Source organism: Penicillium canescens (assembly GCF_028828765.1).
Source record: "Penicillium canescens strain IBT 15451 chromosome Unknown utg000004l_segment0_segment0, whole genome shotgun sequence".
Classification (NCBI taxonomy): Eukaryota; Fungi; Ascomycota; class Eurotiomycetes; order Eurotiales; family Aspergillaceae; genus Penicillium; species Penicillium canescens.
This window is the reverse complement of record NW_026703966.1, coordinates 1,273,438-1,291,567: the sequence shown is the minus strand read 5'-3', so window position 1 is coordinate 1,291,567 and position 18,130 is coordinate 1,273,438. Positions and strand designations below refer to the sequence as shown.

The 18,130-nt window shown below is 48.9% G+C and overlaps 5 protein-coding genes across 5 annotated transcripts; 3 read left to right on the top strand and 2 right to left on the bottom strand.

The window, feature by feature from the left end:
* The first annotated feature begins 415 nt into the window (after positions 1–415).
* N7446_005843 (alpha,alpha-trehalase) lies at positions 416–3,277 on the top strand. The gene is made up of 5 exons (XM_058514591.1): positions 416–818; positions 889–961; positions 1,020–1,141; positions 1,190–2,931; positions 3,006–3,277. Exons 1-5 carry the CDS (start codon positions 696–698, stop codon positions 3,133–3,135), a joined length of 2,190 nt encoding a protein of 729 aa, XP_058371769.1. The 5' UTR covers positions 416–695; the 3' UTR covers positions 3,136–3,277.
* Positions 3,278–6,098: 2,821 nt separating this feature from the next.
* N7446_005842 (isocitrate lyase 1) lies at positions 6,099–7,939 on the top strand (the record flags this gene model as incomplete). Its single annotated transcript, XM_058514590.1, has 5 exons — positions 6,099–6,302; positions 6,360–6,515; positions 6,566–6,908; positions 6,960–7,512; positions 7,579–7,939. 5 exons carry the CDS (start codon positions 6,099–6,101, stop codon positions 7,937–7,939), a joined length of 1,617 nt encoding a protein of 538 aa, XP_058371768.1.
* Positions 7,940–9,019: 1,080 nt separating this feature from the next.
* N7446_005841 (hexadecenal dehydrogenase) lies at positions 9,020–11,340 on the top strand (the record flags this gene model as incomplete). Its single annotated transcript, XM_058514589.1, has 5 exons — positions 9,020–9,162; positions 9,211–9,441; positions 9,501–10,300; positions 10,365–10,724; positions 11,294–11,340. The coding sequence occupies 5 exons, from the start codon at positions 9,020–9,022 to the stop codon at positions 11,338–11,340; spliced, it is 1,581 nt and encodes a 526-aa protein (XP_058371767.1).
* A 432-nt stretch (positions 11,341–11,772) lies between these two features.
* Positions 11,773–15,230, bottom strand: N7446_005840 (uncharacterized protein; the record flags this gene model as incomplete). The annotated part of the gene is made up of 3 exons (XM_058514588.1): positions 11,773–13,909; positions 13,964–15,061; positions 15,121–15,230. 3 exons carry the CDS (start codon positions 15,228–15,230, stop codon positions 11,773–11,775), a joined length of 3,345 nt encoding a protein of 1,114 aa, XP_058371766.1.
* Positions 15,231–15,969: 739 nt separating this feature from the next.
* Positions 15,970–18,102, bottom strand: N7446_005839 (putative AP-3 adaptor complex subunit mu). The gene is made up of 3 exons (XM_058514587.1): positions 18,051–18,102; positions 17,581–18,000; positions 15,970–17,524 (listed from the first exon to the last, which is right to left on the bottom strand). Exons 1-3 carry the CDS (start codon positions 18,092–18,094, stop codon positions 16,081–16,083), a joined length of 1,908 nt encoding a protein of 635 aa, XP_058371765.1. The 5' UTR covers positions 18,095–18,102; the 3' UTR covers positions 15,970–16,080.
* Between the last annotated feature and the right edge of the window lie 28 nt (positions 18,103–18,130).

Here is an 18,130-nt window from a genome sequence, read left to right as displayed (position 1 = left end):
AGTAGCTTGTGGCGTTTTTCCTTTTCTTAATTGCAGATAGTTTGTAAATAGAAGTATATGTCTATGTCTCACATGACCATTTCAATTTCTCCTTTTAGATACAGTAGATATTCCAATCCCACCTGATTCGTGGGGTGCATATCGGCATCGAACCCTCACATTCCACCGCGTGGCCGGGCGGCACATCGACCGCAGCCAGAACCCGCTTAAAATTGAGCCATTCCTGGGCTGCATCCGGGTAGTTTGTAGATATTACATGTTATTATATGTCAGTGAAAAAGAAGCCAAAAAGTTCATCGTCCTTCAGTAGAATTCTCTTATCACCTTATCGGCGGCAAAATCAGTGGAGCGGCGACATCATCGGTCTTGCCGTCATTGTCCCACTTCTTCTGCCAGGTTCATTCTTGAAACATATCTTATTCATCTCATCTCATCTTGATATTGTATCTTACAACTTACACTTACAACCTACAACCCATCTACAGTACTCTTCTGGACCGAGACAGTCTCGCCCCTGACTCTGATCCAGACCGCACTGTACAATAACAGCCACACCCCCACCACATTCCCTGTACGTGGCTGTCCTAAGCTTACAGCTCGAGCCTCCAGTCGGTGTGGACGGCTTCCTTGCGTGACGCACAATCTCAGATTTTGGCTTTTGGCTTTTGCCCTCATTTTTTATTATTTTGTTCACCATGAGCTCACCAAATGACCATTCCCGGATGGGCTCCGTGGATCCTTACTCCAACCCTGATGTCTATTACGGAAAAGAAGATCAAGTTGATCGTTTCAAGACTCGCAGACGCGCTTTCTCCGCGGTAAGTGACTACTTGCTTTCGGGGGTATACCCCGCGGAAGTACATCCAACTTATCTCGTTTGATCTACAGAGCTTGAACAACTATACTCGTGACGATATCAATCAATTCTTTGGAACTATTCCTTCGCGGCGAGGTAGTCATGGTATGTCGACCACTTTTTGGATAATTGCGTTTGGTTCAGCCACTAAGTGGGAGAACAGATGAGGCGTCAGGACAACCCAGAAAATTCCTTATCAACGTGGATGAGACGCTCGAGGCTCTCCTGAAGCAGGAGGATACGGATAGCAATATGCAGATCACCATTGAGGATTTGGGACCTAAGGTGGGTTCATTGGTGTCATTGGCCCGGGACAACCACTAACTGCTGTAGGTGCTCTCGGTCGGGACTGCTGCATCATCTGGATACAATCGAGTGGATGTGCGAGGCACATACATGCTCTCCAACCTTCTACAGGAGCTTACAATTGCTAAAGACTACGGTCGCAAGCGTCTGATTCTGGACGAAGCACGCCTGAGCGAGAACCCTGTGTCGCGGCTCTCCCGTATGATCAAGAACTCATTCTGGGACGCGCTCACCCGACGTATTGATGGTCATAACATTGAAGTGGCGGGCAAGGATCCGAAAGACTGGACTGCAGATCCTCGTCCTCGGGTCTATGTCCCGCCAGGTGCTCCGGAACAGTTCGAATATTATCAGGGCATTGCCAAGGATCATCCCGAGCTGCGTCTCGATGTGCAGTTGCTGCCTGTTGAGATTACCCCGGACTATGTGATGAAGCTCAACGACAAGCCCGGCTTGTTGGCGCTGGCTATGGAGAAAAAGACGAATGAGTCAACCATGAAGGAAGAGCTTGTCGGTGTGCCGTTCGTTGTGCCAGGCGGTCGTTTCAACGAGCTCTACAATTGGGACAGCTATATGATGGCTTTGGGACTGCTCTCCAATGATCGCGTTGATCTTGCCAAGGGCATGGTCACCAACTTCTGCTTCGAGATCAAGCACTATGGAAAAGTCCTCAACGCGAACCGATCTTACTATCTGACTCGTTCACAGCCTCCATTCCTGACAGACATGGCCTTACGCGTATACGAAAGAATCAAAACGGAGCCTGACTCGAGGGAATTCCTACGCAACGCCGTTCTCGCGGGCATCAAGGACTACAACAGCGTCTGGGTGTCCGCGCCTCGCCTGGACCCCGAGACCGGTCTCTCGCGGTATCGCCCCGAAGGCTGGGGAGTGCCACCAGAGACCGAACCATCTCACTTCTTGCATATCCTCACACCCTACGCGGAGAAGCACGGCATGGCATTCGAAGAGTTTGTCAGGGCATACAACCACAGAGAAATTGTCGAACCCGAGTTGGACGAGTACTTTTTGCATGACCGAGCAGTCCGTGAGTCCGGCCACGACACCAGCTACCGACTTGAAGGTGTATGCGCCAACCTCGCCACGGTAGACCTCAACTCCCTCCTGTACAAATACGAAGTCGACATCGCACGCATCATCCGTGTCCACTTCAACGACAGACTCGAAATTCCCACCGAATTCCGCACGCCCTTAACAAGAGACATCGAGTTCGAGACCTCCGCGGTATGGGACAGACGTGCACGCAAGCGCAAGGCGCGCATGGACCAGCTTCTCTGGGACGCGGACAAGGGCATGTACTTCGACTACGACACTGTCAAGAAAGAACGCACAAACTACGAAAGCGCAACAACCTTCTGGGCAATGTGGGCCGGTCTCGCATCCCCAGCCCAAGCAGCAGCCCTAGTCTCCAAGGCTCTGCCACGCTTCGAAGCATTCGGCGGTCTTGTCTCCGGCACAGAGGAGTCCCGCGGTGCTATTGGATTGACACGCCCTAACCGGCAGTGGGATTATCCCTACGGCTGGGCACCGCAGCAAATCCTTGCCTGGACGGGTCTCCTCCGGTACGGATACCAGGAGGACGCGGAGCGGTTGGCGTATAAGTGGGTGTACATGATCACCAAGGCTTTTGTTGATTTCAATGGTGTCGTTGTCGAGAAGTACGATGTCACTAGGCCTTTTGACCCGCATCGGGTTGATGCCGAGTATGGAAACCAGGGTACAGACTTTAAGGGCGCTCCTCGCGAAGGGTATGTTCATGTTCCTCTCTTGAAGACATTTCATTTTTTTCAAATGTCTTGAATTGGATGCTAATTGTTCGCAGATTTGGCTGGGTTAACGCCAGTTATGTTTACGGACTGGAGATTCTCAATGCGCATATGAGACGGTCGCTGGGAACTATCACTCCATATGACACGTACCACAAGGCAGTTGTGACCCAGGATGCTTTTTAATTGAGTTTTCGTGCTTTTGTGATACTGGCGTCCTGGCATACTCGCACGGAACAAAGTGTGGGGTAATAAAAATGAAATGCAAGTAGAAGTCAGATAAGTTACCTGATAATCTGTGAATCTGAGAGCTTATTGTCATTAAGAGCTAGGAATCTATAAAATATGGAGTAGACGATATACGTAGAATAAACTTGCAAATACTGAAGCACGACAAATACGGCTCACTGTCTTTAGCCTCTAGCAAGGTCAGCTATATAGTCTACAATAGATTAAACGGACGACTCCCTCCCCACCCACCCCCAAACTTCTTCCCTCAGCTGTTTAACTGAATTGGTAAGGAGTAGCAGCTGTATTTCATCGAGTATTAATTATTTAATGAATTGTTGATCTCTTAGCACTGCCAATGAACCGAGAACCACGAAGTCGTTTGTCTACCTAAATACTGTCCGCCCCCTGATCTGAGCTCGATCCTCTATATCTACAAAGTTTTATAAAATAGATACTGATTATCTCTTTGGGGCTAATACGATTATATGTCTAGCTAGTGATCAGTTTGAGGAATGTGAGGTATAAATGCGAGTATAAAGAAGACCTTCGTATAACACAAAGGACTTCGAGGTCCTCAGGGTTGAAGTCATATGAAATTGCCTAATTAGGTAGATATATAACCTTAGGACCTCTAGTTCTTGGTGCATTGGCAGTGACGAGACCAACATTTTGATCAAATAATGCTCGATGAATACGGATGCACGCACCATGCCGCGTGACTGAAGTACTTTATCGTATTTTGCAATTGTGACTTTGTAAAATTGGTTGGGCTCAATTCCAATCTCCGAGCTGAGAGGCATAGTAGTAAGTTACGATTCGAGAGATAGCTGCGGAGGAAAGGGCGAGTGAAGAAGAAGAGGGAAAGTTTAGTTGAGAAAGCGCGATGCTATTCGTCATGACGATCCTAAGTATCATATAACCCATAGTGATACTGACGAACAGCTCTATAGATCCACCAAACACCTTACAAAAGATCTTGGAAAAGACATCAAAGTCCCCAGAAATGTCCTTGGCAAACTGACAGCTACGTACAGGGCAGGTAGATGCTACCTACCATGAAGGAGCAAATAGCCCGGATCTCAAAACCTCAAGTTCTTGCCAGTAAGTCTACCTTTAACCTGATGGATATCTTTCTGCGGGCCACTAGGAATATCATATCCCTCACGGTAACGTTCTCCACGTATCAGTCGTCGCTTGGTTATAGAACATTCTAAGATGCAAATTCATCTACAGACTATCCCAGCATCCTGCTAAAAGCTATCCCCTCCAAAAGCCCGTGATAAACACTACACCGAACCAATCCGAAACGGGCGAAAATAACTCGGCGCACTCCTCGGCAGAGCAACAAGTTCCCGAAGGGATCCCGGCTATGAAAGGCGTCATTGTAAGGCCCTCCACATTTTATGTTTATTTTTTGGAGTTGGTCTTGGACCGTGTCGAGAATTTGGCGAGTGGGGTTGTTCCTGGTTTTCCCGAGATGTCCTCGTGTTGTCCTCGTGCTGGGATGATAGTATACCAACAATATAGCCGGTCAGGGTGGTTTGTTAGTATTTTTTTGAACTGTAACTTATAGAAGCGTCCTCAATATAAGTATAAGGCTGTACTTTTTATATAGAGTCAAAGTCAATTTTACCGATTTTGCTGGACTTGGAATTCTATACACTCGCGACAAGAATCCTTGGCAAACGTGCCAGGTACCGGATATATTTCCATTCGATAAAGAAGGAGCCAGCTGGTTCCAGGTTCCAGACTGTAGTCTCGAGTCTCAGATCTCAAGTTAATCTCCAATCCACAGAGTTATCCCGAATGCGGTTAGTTTGTTCGAGCTGAGTTGTGCCGAGGTCCAACTTCGCGGTGGTTTTGAGTCATTTTCTTGTAGTTGATCGCTGAGCGGATCGATCTAACTGGTTAGACGCATGTGCTGGCCATTTGTTGCTTTTGTTCCGGTCTGATTTCGTGGGTTAAGGGATGCCTTGTATTGTATGTTTATTGTATAGAATGGAAGTATGGAATGGGAGATATAATGACATCTAGTTATAATACACATCACAAAACTGAAAAGGGTTAGGTGACTATATCCTGCTACAGGCTCCCGATATCTACATGTATATCTATAGTTGTTTGTACTGCAGTTGAATATTGAAGATGTCAACCGGTGGAGACCCGCCGAATACCGGGGCATGACAAAACGGCAGGATGACTCAGACAGACAAAGTTTAATTCTGTGTGTCTGTATCTCCAACTTGTAGCCAGTGAGAGGGAGGAAACTCGGGTTATTAGTGTCTCACGGATATGTAGACAGACTAATCGTATGACCTGCGAGATAGCTCGTGCATTTGACTCTATTATGGCCGATTATCGATACAATTCACGTGAAAATTACTGTATTAGCGTATTGTCATGTGCGTTCGTCGACGTCATCGGCTTCCCGGTTGTTTCCTTCAATTCTTTCATTTTCACTCCATTGAACTGTTTGAAAGGGGGAAAAGAAGATTGAAGTATTTAATGAATTGTTCTTTGCGTTCCCTTGAGGTACCGAGAGTTTCTATTGTAACTCAAGATGCTTGGAATCTGCAACAAACCAGCCGTGGCAAAGCGTCCATTAGACCGAGGATCTCCAGTCTCCCGAACCAATGTACCCGCCTTCCGCCTTTCGGAGCGATTACCCCGTGGTCCATAGAGCATTACTAGAATATGCCTAGGCAATCGACATTGGCTCAGCGTTGTCCCGCCGAGCCGAGCGTTTACCGAACAGCTGTGACGCATTCGAAGAATAAGTACCCTGGGTTTTCTGGCTTGTGATAGCTAGTCTTCTAACTTTCTTTTTCTTCCTCTCCTCTCTTGTCTCCTCCATTATTTTGGATTCTTGAAAATATATTTGATTTACATATTTGATCTGTATTATACCAAAAGTCGTCATGGGTCTACACGAAGACGAAGACCGCAAGTACGCCGAGGAGGTTCAGGCTGTCAAGAACTGGTGGAAGGACTCCCGGTGGCGCTACACCAAGCGACCCTTCACAGCGGAGCAGATCGTAGCCAAGCGCGGCAACCTGAAGATTGATTACCCTTCCAATGTTCAGGCAAAGAAGCTCTGGAGCATCGTGGAGTCGAACTTCCAGGTATGTTTGACGCGAGGACCCACTGCCGATCTATAGATGCTGACTATATACGAACAGAACAAGCAGGCTAGCTTCACCTACGGCTGTCTCGAGCCTACCATGATTACCCAGATGTGCAAGTTCCTCGACACCATCTATGTCTCCGGATGGCAGAGCTCGTCTACGGCTTCGTCTACTGACGAGCCTTCGCCCGATCTTGCCGATTACCCTATGGTACGTGGATCCATTGATAAGAAATTTGGCGCATACTTATGCAGCTGTAGGACACCGTGCCTCGCAAGGTCAACCAGTTGTTCATGGCACAGCTCTTCCACGACCGGAAACAGCGCGAGGAGCGTGTGACTACACCCGCTGGCCAGCGTGGAAACGTTGCCAACGTTGACTACCTGCGTCCTATCATTGCTGATGCCGACACTGGTCACGGCGGTCTGACTGCTGTCATGAAGCTTACCAAGCTGTTCGTGGAACGTGGTGCTGCCGGTATCCATATCGAGGACCAGGCTCCCGGCACCAAGAAGTGCGGCCACATGGCCGGTAAGGTGCTTGTCCCTATCAGCGAGCACATCAACCGTCTGGTTGCCATTCGTGCCCAGGCCGATATCATGGGTAAGTCAACGAATAACTTGCATATTGTAGACCAAAACTAACGCGAACCAGGCTCCGACCTCCTGGCTATCGCCCGTACCGACTCCGAAGCCGCAACCCTCATCACCTCCACCATCGACCACCGCGACCACGCCTTCATCCTGGGCTCCACTAACCCCAGCCTGCAGCCTCTGAACGACCTGATGGTTGCCGCCGAGCAAGCCGGCAAGAACGGCGCAGACCTACAAGCCATTGAGGACCAGTGGACTAGCCAAGCCGGTCTGAAGCTCTTCAACGATGCCGTCGTTGACGCCATCAACTCCGGCTCGCTCCCCAACAAGAAGGGCCTGATCGACCAGTACCTCACCTCGGTCAAGGGCAAGAATAACAACGAAGCCCGCGCCATTGCCAGGGGCATCACCGGCGTGGACATCTACTGGAACTGGGACGCTCCCCGCACCCGCGAGGGCTACTACCGCTACCAGGGCGGCACCCAGTGCGCTGTGAACCGCGCCGTGGCCTATGCGCCCTTCGCCGACCTTATCTGGATGGAGAGCAAGCTGCCCGATTACAAGCAGGCCAAGGAATTCGCCGATGGCGTGCACGCCGTCTGGCCCGAGCAGAAGTAAGCAACTCCCCAAACCAATCTATCATATATAACATAAAAGCAATTGACTAACAACCCTCCCAGGCTCGCATACAACCTCTCTCCCTCCTTCAACTGGAAGAAGGCCATGCCCCGCGACGAACAAGAGACCTACATCAAGCGTCTCGGCGCCCTGGGCTACTCATGGCAGTTCATCACCCTAGCCGGTCTACACACCACCGCGCTCATCTCTCACCAGTTCGCTAAGGCCTACGCTAAAAACGGCATGCGCGCCTACGGCGAGCTAGTTCAGGAACCGGAGATGGAGCTGGGTGTCGACGTCGTCACCCACCAGAAATGGAGTGGTGCTAACTACGTGGATAACATGCTCAAGATGGTTTCCGGTGGTGTGAGTAGTACTGCTGCTATGGGTAAAGGTGTTACCGAGGATCAGTTCAAGCATTGAGGTTTGGATTGTTGCGCTTGATATACCCTTTTATGATGAGCTTGTTCGTTGTTATGTACTACATGCTGTGATATATCTTGATTGATCTGGCGTTTTCCTTTTTCCTTTTTTGCCATTTGTTGTTCGCAGCTTTTATTTGGATTCCCTGTTCGCCTTGTCCCTTTGGGCGAGCTGGACTGCATTGGCATTTTGAAAATCACAGCATAACTTGATTGTTTGTTTTTTGAATGAGTGTATTGCCTTGTGTCAGGTGTAGACTATGTGAAGCTAGTTCCCCAACTGACTTCTGACATCTGAATATTTCTAGTCGTACAAGACTCTGTGTACGGCAATGCAGATGTATTGATTTGGACCAAATTTAATGATTGCTTATGGTCTTTCCGCCTTGTAATTTCCTAGGATCATGATATGCCTCTTTTACTTTTAGCAATGCTACCTATGTGACGTGAAATAAACATGAAGCATCTGAACATGCATTTCAAATGTAATAATTTCGTTGATATATTTTAAGAGGGATCTCAGACCCTGCTTTTTGAGATCTTCTTAGACCGATATCCTAAAAGATCTTGATCTTGATCATGATTCCTCAGAAAGACAAACCAGCAATCAAGACTTTGAATTCTTTAACGCTTCGACAGCAGTATATAGATTCCAGGTATATTCGGACTTAGCTCGGCAACTATTCACAGCCAAATGAAGCTATTGGCCCACTTCTGACGTCCAAAGCTTCTAACCGTAAAAAGCCCTGCGAGCGCCGATCGTATTCAAAAGCGGGGCCTACAGATCGTGTGAAGCCGCGGCTTGGGGATGTAGTATGAGAAGAGCCGCCCAAACTATTCATATTATTTGCTGCTGATTTGGAGAAAATTCGAAATGTCGGAATCATACTACTTCTAGCAAAAGACTGCAAGCAAAAATGAAGAAAGGGGGGAAGTAGACGGACATGAAGCCCAAATCAGAACGTGCCGAGAGCTCGGAGCATGTGGAATTGGGGAATTTGTGGATGCGGAGTCAACTATTCCCCTTACACTTAAACCTCGTCCCTCCCTTTTCTCTTAATAATTCTCCTACACTTTCAAAATGGGCGTTGAACTACCCGAACTGCAATTTACCTCGCTGGACGAGATCCCTGCGCACATCTCCACTACCCGCAAGGCGTTCTTGGAGCACAAGACCCGTGACGTCGAGTTCCGTCTCGTCCAGCTGCGCAAGCTTTACTGGGCGTAAGTGGCCTCGGCTTTATTTTCCTATGCATACTGACCGTACCACAGCATCAAGGACCATGAGGAAGAGATCTTCGAGGCCTGCGCCCAGGACCTGCATAAGCCTCGGTTCGAGACCGAGCTCGCGGAGATCGGATGGATCCTGAACGACATCGTCTTCACCACGCGCAACCTGCACAAATGGGTCAAGGATGAAAAGGCCCCCGATATCGACCTCAACTTCAAGTTGATGAACCCCAAGATCAGAAAGGATCCCCTGGGTTGCGTGCTGGTTATTGGGTATGCGATTCCCCTTCCGCGGGCGACGATCGCCATGCTAACACATTATCCGCCTGCAGTGCCTTCAACTTCCCCTTCCAGCTGACTCTCGGCCCAGTCATCGGCGCCATCGCTGCCGGTAACACGGTGGTGATCAAGCCCAGCGAGAATGCGCCCCGCAGCGCGGCTGTTATGCAGAAGATCGTCGAGGCAGGTCTCGACCCCTCGTGTTACACTATCGTGCAGGGAGGTGTTCCCGAGACTCAAGCTCTACTTGCCGAACGGTGGGACAAGATCTTCTTCACGGGCGGCGCCAACGTCGGCCGCATTATCGCCAAGGCTGCCGCCCCGCATTTGACTCCCGTCGTGCTCGAGCTCGGTGGTATCAACCCGGCTATCGTGACCAAGTCCGCCGACCCGCGCCTAGTCGCTCGGCGCATGTTATGGGGTAAGCTCCTGAATGCCGGTCAGGTCTGCACGTCGCAGAACTACCTACTCGTCGACAAGGCGCTGGTCGGCCCGGTTGTCGAGGAGTTCAAGAAGGCATACAAGGAGTTCTATCCTAACGGTGCCAAGGGCTCGGAGGATTACTCCAAGATCGTGAACGAGGCGCACTTCCAGCGTCTTAAGTCCATGCTTGATAACACTAAGGGCAAGATCCTTATGGGTGGTACTATGGATGAGAAGGAGCTCTTTATTGAGCCTACCGTTGTTCAGGTTGAGTCTGTTGATGACTCGCTCTGCACGTCGGAGAGCTTCGGTCCTTTCATCCCTATTCTTGCTGTTGATAACTTGGACGAGGCTATTCAGCTAGCCAATGGTGTGCAGAGCACCCCGCTTGGTCTGTATCCATTCGGCAACAAGGCCGATGTCGAGAAGAGTAAGCTTCCATCCCCTTTCATGCATCTGTAATCAGGAGACACGGGTTACTAACGAATCTTCAGTCCTCGCCGCCACCCGTTCCGGTGGTGTCTCCATCAACGACGCCGCTCTGCACATCCCTACCCTGCCCTTCGGTGGTGTCGGCGAGAGTGGCTACGGCGCCTACCGTGGACGTTCCAGCTTCGACGTCTGGGTCCACCGCCGTCCCATCACCTCCAGTCCTAGCTGGCTCGAGGCTATCCTGGCTATCCGCTACCCGCCCTACGGCAACAAGATCAAGACCTTCAAGGCTGCCAGCGCACTCACACCGGACTTTGACCGTAGCGGTCGTAAGCTGACCTTCGGCTGGTTGCGCTGTCTGTTCACCCTTGGTGGTGGAACCGCAAAGGCCGGTGCTGGTCGTGCTGCTGCTGTTGCTGCCAGTGAGTAGATTTCTTTTCCTTTTCTTTCCTGTTGATCTCCCGCTATCTTCATGGTTTACACCTTGCACGCTCTATGGCTTTGAATGTTTCTTCTTTTGGGCTTTATTTGGATCGTCGCCTCCTTACCTCGGTCTTCTCCTCTAAATCATGATCAAGGGGGGCAATAAGTTCGCAGGCGAGGATTGCTCTTCACTCAATCCATTCCCGGTTCATTTCATGACTGGGGTGGTGGATGCACATAATCTTGGTCCCCCAATACCCTATATACCCCCATATACCCCCTTCTCCATTTCAACTGGTTAAATCCTATTACATTCTCTATTTTCCCCTTTCTTTTTCCACCGTTACACAGATCCTCCTTCCTACTACTTGTTTCCTTTATTTCCTCCATACCACCTTTCATTCCCACGAAAAAAACAGGCGAAACCAAGAACCTCTTCCTTAATTTGTGAATATTAATGAACCAAGCCCTCTTGATTCTGTCCCGTCTTGTCCCATCTCCCAATTCCTATCTCATGCACAAATCAAAACCAAATATCCAGAAAGAACATCCTCTAACCCGTAACTAGTTGCCTACATCGTTCTCCAAGTCCTCGAACGCCGAGCCAAACTGTGAAAACGTGAATATGCCCCATTTATTGGAAACGCTAAAAACAAAATTTGGTCAGATCTACACCCCGAACCAGTCAGGCGTCAAGCTTCCGGTCGTTTGGACTTGTCTCGTGCTGATCACTCCCTTGTCTCTTACCCTTCTGGGTAATTTGGTGGGTTGATCTCTTTGGGCTTTTTTGGTTTGGTCTTCGGGGTTTGACTGGTTTGGGGATGGGTTGATGGATTGATTTTTGGGATTAATTACTTTTTATATTTGCAATAATTTGCTATGTAACTTTTTGAATTTGATTGATAAGTTAATGTATATCTAGTTGATCTTAGCCTTGGACATTTTTGTCTCCTGATTGGATTCTATTTTGATATCTAACTTACCGAGGTAGTCACGTAAAGATGTAAGTCAAATTCTATGTATTAAGCCTCCATAATGATATTTAACTTAACACATGTCAAAGTCAGATTCTGTGCAGTTGCTCTTAGTGGAACAGGCATCCCACTCATAGGCATTGATGCTTTTGGCGGACCTAATGAACTCCGAATACTTGAATCCTGTTGCGAGGTTTGGATCAGCACCATATTCCAACAAATTCTTGACCACTGCTGTTGGTATCTCCGTCGACCAGTATGGCCTACTCTTCTCTGCCCATGACAGCGGAGTTTGGCCATAGTTATCCATGGAATTTAAATTAGCCCCATTTTCGAGTAGTATCTTCACCGTTTCTTCTCTTTCTCTCTCAGCCGCCCACGCTAGAGGCGTTCGCCCATCATTGTCCCCAAGGTTTGGATCAGCGCCATTTTCTAGTAGGAGCTGAATCATCGGCTCGTTTCCCTTCTGCGCTGCCCACGATAGAGGTGTTCGTCCAGCCTTGTCAGTGGAATCCGGATCCGCGCCCTGTTCAAGTAGTATTCTTGCCACTTCTTCCCCGCTTCGTCTCTCAGATACCTGGTGTTTTGGTGTTCCATCCTCATTGTGCGCATCATAAAGATCAGGCCGATACCCAAGACAAACGAAATTCTTTTCCCCTCTGTGCTTGGGCGTACCATCCTCATTATGTGCATCATCTAAATCAGGCCGGTGCCCAAGACAAACGAATTTCTTTTCTTCACTGTGTTTGTTCTGAGCTGCCCATGATAGGGGTGTTCGTCCAGCATTGTCCGCAGAATTTGGGTCAACACCATTCTTGAGCAGAAGCCGGGCAAGTGCCTCGTAGCCATTTTTTGCGGCATATGACAGTGCATTCAAACCAACTCTTTGGCTTCGAGAGTCTATATCCGCGCCATTCTCGTGTAGAAGCTTGACCACTGGCACATGGTTATATTTTGCAGCCCACAACAATGGAGTGCGCCCAGCTGTTGGGCTTCGAGGTTCTGCATCCGCGCCCTTCTCCAATAGAACCCGGACCAATGCCTCATGACCATTCCATGCGGCGTATGACAATGGAACCATGCCAGTTTCCGGATGTGCATAGTTTGGATCAATTCCATGATCTAGGAGCAGCCGAACAACTGTCTCGTTGCCATTATCGACAGCAGACGACAATGGGGTTCGAGACCAGCAGTCCAGACCTCCCACATTCACGCCATGTTCGAGTAAAAGGCTGACCACATTTCCGTGGCCATACAGTGAAGCCCATTCCAAAGCAGTTCGATTGGATTCTGCGCCTCGAAATTCAATATCCGCGTCCTTCTCAATTAGGAGCTTGGCCACACTCTCGTGACCATACTCTGCGGCATAGGACAAAGAGGTTCTTCCAAGCGAGTCCTGAAAATCTATTGGAATGCTCTGTTGAAGCTGCCGTGCCATTTCTTCCAACCCGAGCTTTGCAGCAAGGTGTAGACCAGTGGTTCGCTTGGATGCATCACAGCCGTGAGACCCACCGATGCCATGTGGCCCTTCTGTATGAAACCAACTACTATAAGTGACCAGCTTTCGTTGATTCACCACAAAACCTGGAAGCTTGTTTTCACCCATCGCCCGAACCCAATCATGGGTGTGCCAGTTTCTGGCTGCATAGGGATAGAGGGCATGGTCCTTCCAGTCAAACCTTGCTTCAAACACATCTGAGACGTTGAATCTTTTATCCTCTTCTGAGGGTAAGTGACTTGCTGCAAACTCATCAAATGACAAATATGTAATGCAGACCCTGGAGAGTTGGACATGTGCATCTGGAAACCACCGCTGCCAGGTTCGCGTGAAGTATTCTTGTGTCGTGTAATGAACCAGTCGAACAATGCCACCTTGTTCATCAACGGTGACCAATCCTGCGCAAACAGAGACCATATCTGCGAGATCTGGCATATTGTCACAGTCAAATTCAGATTCACCAATCTCGACCGCGAGAGCAGTCTGCAATTCAATCGTGGTGAGCTGCCTTTTTGCGCATGTAATCCATGATAGGACCTCCAAAGCTGTATTCTTCTGCTCCGGATGTTGCCCCTGGATTCGTTCCATGGCTCCGTTGTACGCAGCTTCGTATGCGTCCGACCCCTTAGACAGCTTCGCGAGTGCAGTTCGTATCGCTTTAGGGGACTTCTTCCCAATTAAGGAGTCGAGGTACAGCTTCGCGAGAAGAAACCTAATTCAACATTAGAACTGGTTTTGTTTCAGACGAACCGTCTCGGAGACTGACATTCCATCAACTGTAGCAATAATACCTGTGATTATCTCTTTCTGGAGCTCTGGGTTCGTCAAAACGCATCGTGGGAGAGACGCTACGTTCTCTTCCAGATATCTCTTTACATCATGGCTACTTGCTGAAATCTCCCGTGAAGGCTTGCCAGTAAACCTTTCAACGATGTCAGGAAGGAACCTTGAAGTTGCCAAGATGTTCAGGTTATACTTGGACTGAAGGTCGAAGATCACATCCAAGACTTTGTCTCGTGATAGGGGTGATATTTCGCATTCATCCAAAGCATCAAGAACAATGAACAGTTGAGAAAGCCGACTTGCAACTGAGTTGAGTGCTTTTGATATCTCCGCGAGCGTCGGCCGAGTTCCAGTCCTCCTATGTTGATCGTGGAGTGTCTTCAGACTATCTGGTAATGTTGACTGCCCTTGAGCCAACTGCCGGAGCAAACTAGCGAGTAAATTCGCTGGTTTCTCCTCATCCGGTCGATGATAATTGCAGTAAAAGTACGCAATACCAACATCAGAATTATTTCCATGGAGATCATTTAGTTCCTCAATGACTGCTGCTGCCATTATTGTTTTCCCTGCCCCCGGAATACCAGGACAAAATAATGTCGCTTTAGGCGTTGAAATCCATGCTTGAAACTCTGGCGACTCTAGAAGCCACTCTCCTGTCCCTTCTTGGCGTCGACTGATATGGTCGCTTTGCTGCGTGGCATAAGCCTCCGATGACAGCCAGTCAAGTATCTCCCGATCCTCTTGGCTTTGTTGGTGTTGTACCAGCTTTGAGACATTGCTTTGGGTGACGCCACCAATGAAAGCATTTAGAATAACAACCGTGCTTGTTACTCGGCTTCGAAGGTCGGAAATATCGGCGGGTTCCCATTTGAGACGTCTCCAAACACGCTTCGCCTTATCTATTTTGCTGTTTTGATTGTCCTCTAGTTGACTGTATCTCGCGATGGTCTTTTCAATTTCAAGAAGAACACTGTAGCAGCTCTCCTCTATCTCCAGAAGGTTTTTCTTTTGCTTGTCGCTAAGTTCTTCGATGGAGAGATCAACTTCACAATCATGCAACACATGGGAGAGACTTCGAACCCTGTCGAACTCATGGTTAGCATAATAACTGGCATGTATTGCCAAAGTGATTCTTCGTACTCGTCGGAAATTGCATTAAACTGGCTAGGTGCCTCATTGAACCTCTTGCGGATCTTCTCTGCGAGCTTGATGACTGCAAGAAAGTCTCCTATACCAAGCCCAAAACTCATTGTTGATATCACAGGGATAGATAACTACATCCGAGAAAGGATATGCACTGGGTAAAGTTTTCTGAACAAGACGTCGCAACGTCAGTCTTCGCTTATTCGAGGCGGGGGTAAGCGCTTGAATACAGGCCGTGCATTCAATTATATAAGCCTGATGCAGCTCGATTATTCTCATATTAACCACGCAAGGGCTGCTTCTAATCGAAGCCAGCACTCGTATTCTCGCCTGACCATGCGATGATCGCAAGAATAGACCTCGTAGGTTTCGGTTTGAAAAAGTGCATTTACACAAAATTTGGGGGCCGAGAAGTCGGATTGCATGAACATTTTGGCCCCAAATTTTTGGATTTTAAGCTTTTCAGGGGCCAAAATAATTTCTCGTATGATTTTTTTTTTTTTTTTTTTTTTTTTTTATATATATATATATATATGATTTTTCGTAGGGTACTTCTATATCCAGAGGTATTTTAGTGCTCCAGCTCCCTCCCACCTGGCCCTAGCCAGCCAAACAGCATTCCCGAAAATCAACGTCATCCCTACTCCTTGTTTCTGTCTTCTCTCCGCTTGTTTACTTTATTTCTCCGCTTGGGAGTTTTGTACAGCCTATGGGAGGAAGGGATTGCTTTAATGTCTACCTGAAATTAGACTTCAAGAGGGCCACTAGAGTATACAAAATTAGACAAGATAGGAGTAGCTATTTTATTTCTAAAGTAGTAGACACCTAGGTAAATCCAAGATGTATATCATGAGTCATATTCATGCTATCAAAGCCAAAGTTCGTCGAACCGCTATCCAACCAAGACATATGCATAGATTCTCAAACCAAAGAAAGCCAAAAGGAAATTTACATTAATCAACAGCGCCGTTCAACGCCGCGCTTACTCACACAAAGATACTTAACACCCTTGTACGGCTTGACACTCTCACCCAAACCCCGACTGCGGCGCTGGTCAATGTTCAAACTGTCAACCTTGATACCGGAAGGAAGCCATCCTCGCACGGAGAAAGATACAGAAGCCGAGTTTGGCATCAGGCTTGCGTTGAGCTGGGCTTTGGTTCTGCGGGCTGGACGGGAGGTGGAGGATGGGTCGAAGAATGTGGGTAGGTGGACGGATGTATTGGCGTGGGATTGAGGTTGGGGTTGAGGCTTTGGTGTAGGGGTTGCAGGTTTGGAGTGGTCTGGTGATGGGGTGGTGGCTGTTACTGCAACCGAGTCTTCAGCATTCTCGGGTTTTAAAGCGGTTGAACGGGATGATTTCTTTGAGGACTTCTCCTTCTCCTTGTCCTTCTTCTTCTTCTTTTTGCGTTTGGAGGGGTCGGAGGATCGGGTTTTCTTGGTTGTGCTGACAGAGTGGTCGTTGTATGATGCGGGGGCGTCGTAGTAGCCTTGCAGGAGGGTAGCATTGGCGTCCTCGTCTGCATCCTCGAGGCTATCATCGAAGTCATCGTCGGCAGACGGATAGCCTGAGACACTACAGCGTAGTGTAGCGGTACCCGACAATGAGCCCGCGTCCTTGCCAGTCGGAATCCGCCACTCGAGAAGTCCGGTTGAGTGGGTGAATTGGGCGTCACCACGGCTGGCCTGCATGTCCGTGATGTGTCTGACAGACTTGGAGATGGGTACACTGACGACAACGTCTTCTAGTACCGGTACATTCGATCCGCTGCCACTGCCACCGAGAAATGATGGCGTTGATGTGCCGGATCCGTTCCGGCCAACCCCAGGCCGTGACGATGAACTTTGGCCGGGGAAATTCGTGTTCAAAGTTAGTCGGACTTCAAATTCAGAGCCCGATGTACCTAATGACTTGCGAATATCCACAATAGCAGGTAAGAAGAGCTTTTCCATATGGCTTGGTGGCTCATCCAGATCCGGGTCGATAGGAAGGAGGTCAACTTCGTACCCAGCTAGGATGAATCGTCCATCCGGAGGGATAAAGCTTAGTTCGCCAGGCCTTTCTCTCCATTTAGCCAGTCTGACACATGGGTGGAAGACTGGTAGTTCGATCTTGCGGCCAAGGGCATGCTGTCCACCCGGAGCTGATAATGATAGTAGCAGGTCTGGGACTCCTGAGATCTTTGCGGTAAAAGCAATTGTTCCGGATACTAATGCCGAAAGCAGTCGACCCGAAGGAGCCATGGTCACTGACAGAGATTCGATTATGTCGACATATAGTTCATTTGAGGTATGCCGTACACCCGGTCGTCGCCAGGGAATGGCAGGGCCTTGGGATGCACTGGCAGCTGCCAGGGATTGTTTCAGAGGATTGGTAGATCCCAAAGTTGGTGTTGAAGTGCTTCATCCAGCCTCTTTATTAGTAACATTTCACCAATTGAGATAATAGCTACTCACCCAGGGACCCCGATTCCGCCAAGCAGCTTATCCACCCATCCCGGAACCTCCACAACCTCCTGCAATGCATTCGGCTCGGTATTGCATACAATCCCGCCATCGCACATCTCATTAAGCAGCTGTGCGACAACATCGTAGTTGGCATTGATCTTAGTTGAGAGTAGCGGTGCTCCAACAAAGTCCTCGAGGACATCAACCACCCGGTGCAGGAATTCGAGTGCTAGGAGTGGCTCGGTATCGACTTCGCTGATAGCGAGGAACAGTAGATTTGACTCAACAGTCGAGAATACCGTCACCGGCGGTGAAGCGCTAGCTATGTACAGCAAGGAGGGGCGTGGGGCCGCATGGGCGAGGTAGAGGGGCAGGATGGCGGAGGCCGAAGGCGGGCGGGATCGGTATACATGTTCGACGAGAGGGACACTGAGGATAAGGGTTAGTTTGGTGCTGTAAGCTGAGACCGAATAACATACTTTTGCTCGTCATATATGTAGACGGCATCAATCTCGCCGCTCATGGTGGCAGTTGGTCTGATGACTGGAACGCTCGGCGT